The sequence below is a fragment of the Anarrhichthys ocellatus genome, unplaced genomic scaffold, assembly GCF_004355925.1.
Source record: "Anarrhichthys ocellatus isolate YVR2014 unplaced genomic scaffold, GSC_Weel_1.0 scaffold3, whole genome shotgun sequence".
Taxonomy (NCBI): Eukaryota; Metazoa; Chordata; class Actinopteri; order Perciformes; family Anarhichadidae; genus Anarrhichthys; species Anarrhichthys ocellatus.
Window position 1 is genome coordinate 2,991,785 of NW_022280033.1, and position 3,985 is coordinate 2,995,769.

General features: G+C 41.9%; 1 protein-coding gene across 3 annotated transcripts in view; it reads left to right on the forward strand.

The window, feature by feature from the left end:
* The window catches only part of LOC116400383 (protein kinase C epsilon type-like), a 61,420-nt gene that overhangs the window by 18,393 nt on the left and 39,042 nt on the right, over nt 1–3,985 (forward strand). For all 3 annotated transcript variants that reach the window (XR_004213918.1, XR_004213919.1, XM_031878189.1), the window contains exon 2: nt 1,347–1,410. Coding sequence is in view for 1 of the 3 variants with exons in the window: in XM_031878189.1 (XP_031734049.1) it covers nt 1,347–1,410 (64 nt within the window). In the remaining 2 variants the exon portion in view is untranslated. The remainder of the gene's footprint in view (nt 1–1,346; nt 1,411–3,985) is intronic.

Here is a 3,985-nt window from a genome sequence, read left to right on the forward strand (position 1 = left end):
CTCTGCACTTTCACGTTGGAACAAGCCAACAAACTTTCTCTGTCCTCCCCCTCATCCGTCTCTCTCTCTCTCTCTCTCTCTCTCTCTCTCTCTCTCTCTCTGCTTTCCATCTCTTACTGTATACATTACTGAACCCACGCCTGTTCGCCTTCGCTGCACCAAGTCTTCACTTAGTACTGTTCACTGTGCGTGTGTGTGAGGGGCATGCTCACGCAGAGACACACACACACACACCCACACACACACACACACACACACACTTGGCCGTGTACACAGATGCACGTGCGGACTCTCAATAGAGTTCAGAGCAGCAGTTGTCTTCACTCCCTCGAGCTTCTCTCTGGTCCAAACACATTGGTACTCCAGTGTGTGAGAGTGTGTGAGAGGTGTATATATGATGTGTGGGCGTGTGACAGGATATGTGTCAACCTCTAGTATGCCACAGTGTGTGTGTGTGTGTGTGTGTGTTTTTCTTCCAACCTTCTTTCTTCTATGTTACCACATTACCGCCGTGTTGCAAGTGACACTGCGAGATTTCGGCCAAACAGGAAGTTACGATCACACGATTCCCACAGGCTGGCAGCGTATTTGTGGTGGTGCGTGTGTCTGTGTTAAGATTTATTTTTCCGATATCAATACATTGTGGAAAATATGCAAATGCACCTCAAATCTTCATATTGATAGATTTGTTGTTTTCACAACTTTATCTGTCTCGACAGTGAAGGGAATACATTTTGTACTGTTGATTGGATAAAGACAAGCAATTTTATGCAATTATCTTTAGAATATTCTTAGAAGCATTTTTCACTATTTTCTTAAACAATTAATAGAGAAAATAATCAGATTCATTGACAGTGGAAATAATCGTTAGACAGTGTTTCCCATAGGAGACTATGGTGGGTGGACCTCAGGCATGCTCCCCCAGAAGAAGATTTTGTGCATTTTAAAGTTAAATGCAAATTAAGAAAGACCTTAGTGCTCTTGTAAACAATGTTGTGCTATTGTTCTAGCTGTAGTAGAACGTAACTACGGTTCACCACATCTCAGATGCTTCATCCACACAGTGTTTTTCTGTCATCAGTCAGTTCTAAAAAGTGGAAACGTGACACTGGAGTTATCTGCATAGTCTAAGTTACAGTATATGTGTATCTGAAACTTAGATAGAGCACCTGGTTGCATAAGTGCTGTAGTTGTTGAATGAAAGAGAATAATGCACATTTATCTACAATTCTCTTCCTTTACAATTTGCTATGTTACTTCCATACTGTGGACAACTTGCCACATCCGACAGCTACATCCTTCTGTCCGTCCTTACTCTCTGTTTTTCATTACCTGTGTGTCTGCAGATTGACCTGGAGCCAGAGGGAAAGGTGTACGTCGTTATCGACCTATCGGGATCTTCAAGTGAAGGTAAGACAACTCAGACTTTTACATAAAGATCAGGGTCAACTCAGGGGCATCCCAGGGCAGCTAACGTGTATGAAACACAGACTCACTGCTGTTATCTCTTATATATCGGCTATCCTTTGCTCTCTTCTTTCCCCTTTTTTATAACGACACAAAAGAGCTGTCGCATATCGGTCACAGAAGCTTTTAGTCTAAAGTGACACTCTCGTTTCAAAGTGTTCCCTCCTGTCATTTATCTGTCGATGGGGACTGAGGCAGTAGGATTTAGTTTTCTGTTGAGCCCTTTTGGCTTTAAACACTAATAGTAGCTACTGAGTTCCTCTTATTTTCACTCCAGAAAACTGGAGTTACCACATTCAGAAATATGAAATGCACAACTTCTATGAGAATGTATGTGGAAGTTTGTGACTTTTATGTGTTTGAGCAGCGTTTGTAAGAGCTTTCATAAACTTTGCAATGAGTTAGTATTGCATCATGAACTTGTAAGAGTAGCATATCTTATTCATACCTATATGAAGAAAACACAGATTACTTGTTTAGTTTATATTGCAGTCAGTTTTGTAACCGGTAACACTTTCTTTGCCTTTTAAGAGGAGAACATACATAAAACCAATGTGGATTAGTGTGTGTGTGTGTGTGTGTGTGTGTGTGTGTGTGTGTGTGTGTGTGTGTGTGTGCCTGTGCAGTAAAAGCTTTGTAAAAGCTCCTTTGTGTGTTGAGTAACACTTCCCTGCTGCCTCTTTCTCGGCCTTCACATCTGCCTCTCACTTCAAATCAATTACCCTCAGATTCATTTGACTAACACTGTGTTGCTCCAGTGCTCCGGTCTGTTTGAAATAACTTTAACGTTGTAGTTTTAAAGTAGAGCATCTGTGTGTCACACTGTGGCCATGTGAAGTCTTTCAGTCTGTCACTGTGTGACCGACACCATTGCATCAGGAAGCAGACATTGTGAGTTTCCTGTGTATTACTGCCATACGGTAATGAGAGACATGGTGTCAGGCAGTAAGTGCTGCTCAGCTGAAGTTTAATGATGACACAGAGTTCAGTGTTTCACTCTGAGCTCTACCATCACCCTCATTTTTTTCATAATGTGAGACGTTGTGGTGAGAGAGAGCCTCGAGGCGTAATCTTCTCCTGGAAGTCGCTTCATGTTCACCATTAATCCAAGATGTTACTTTTTACAAGCATTGTGGTCTGATCTAAGACAGATAAACACACACACACACACACACAAAGTGGTGCAGCAGGACCATAAAACTCACGGTTCGGATCGTATCGGATCGTATCACTTTGTTAAAATAATTCATAGTGTTTTTTCATAAAGGCACACAAATGATTATAAAACAAAATATTGCATTTTCATTGATCAAATCTTGTAATTAGTAGTTTTAATGATGTATTATAAGATGCTTAGAGCTAGTGTAGATAGGTCATAATTCATCTATTTACGGCGACGGTGGCTAAGTGGAGAGCAGGGCCGTCCTTCAATCGGCGGTTCGATCTCCTGCTCCGCTAGTCGCATGTCGATGTGTCCTTCAGCAAGACAATTAACCCCAAAATTGCTCCCGTAGCTGTGCCTACGGTGTGATAGAATCTGAAGTCGCTTTGGATAAAAGCGTCTGCTAAATGACTGTAGTGTAATTTATGTTGTTTTGACAACATCTCCGTCAAACAACTGGAAAAATAGACCAGGGTATGCTTTAGGGCGTGGCTATATTGTGATTGACAGGCCCCAATCAATTGCCTGCAACTGAAAAAAAACAGCCTGAACCACCTTAAACTGAACAAATCTGTTTCTAACTTCACCAGATGTGAATGCCTTTTCCATCTTGTGTTGGGTCGAAGTAGCTGTTGCTCCAGAGAGGACTGATCTGATACCGAATTTGTTTTGGTGTTCGTGCATCTGTGAGTGTATGCATGTGCACCAGATTGCGTGTTACAGAGACATGACCGAATGGAAGAAGAGAAAGACAGAGAGGGAGCTAACCGGAGGTCACAGGAGGGGGAGAGGGGGTTGATAAATTGATTAGTAAAGTGGAGTGTTCTCTAATGGACCAGTTACATCATCGAAAGAGAGAGAGAGAGAGAGAGAGAGAGAGAGAGAGAGAGAGAGAGATCAGTACAGAGTGACACAAAGAGGTGTCATTAGGAAGGGACTTTTCTCTCTTATCAATTTGTTCTTTAACCTTTATTAGATTTCTTTCTGTCTGCAGTTTCATACAATGTATTTATGTACCTGTGTGTGTGTGTGTGTGTGTGTGTGTGTGTGCGCACGCACGTGTGTGTGTGTAAGAGTGGATGAAATTGCAGTCATTACTTAAATGTGTTTGCATTGCAGAGAACACATGAGTGAACTGTCAGGCCTGAGAGCTGCAATCAACCTATTAGCTTCTAAACACACACACACACACACGCACACACACACACACACACACACAAAGCTCTGTTGTCACCAGGACTGGATGATAAGCGGCGGCCTGTTGAGTTGTTTTCAGCTGTGAGAGTATAATACTGTGAATATAACAAAGCTTTTGGTTATTCATGGTTGATGTTTAGAGTACTTTTGGTTATTCAT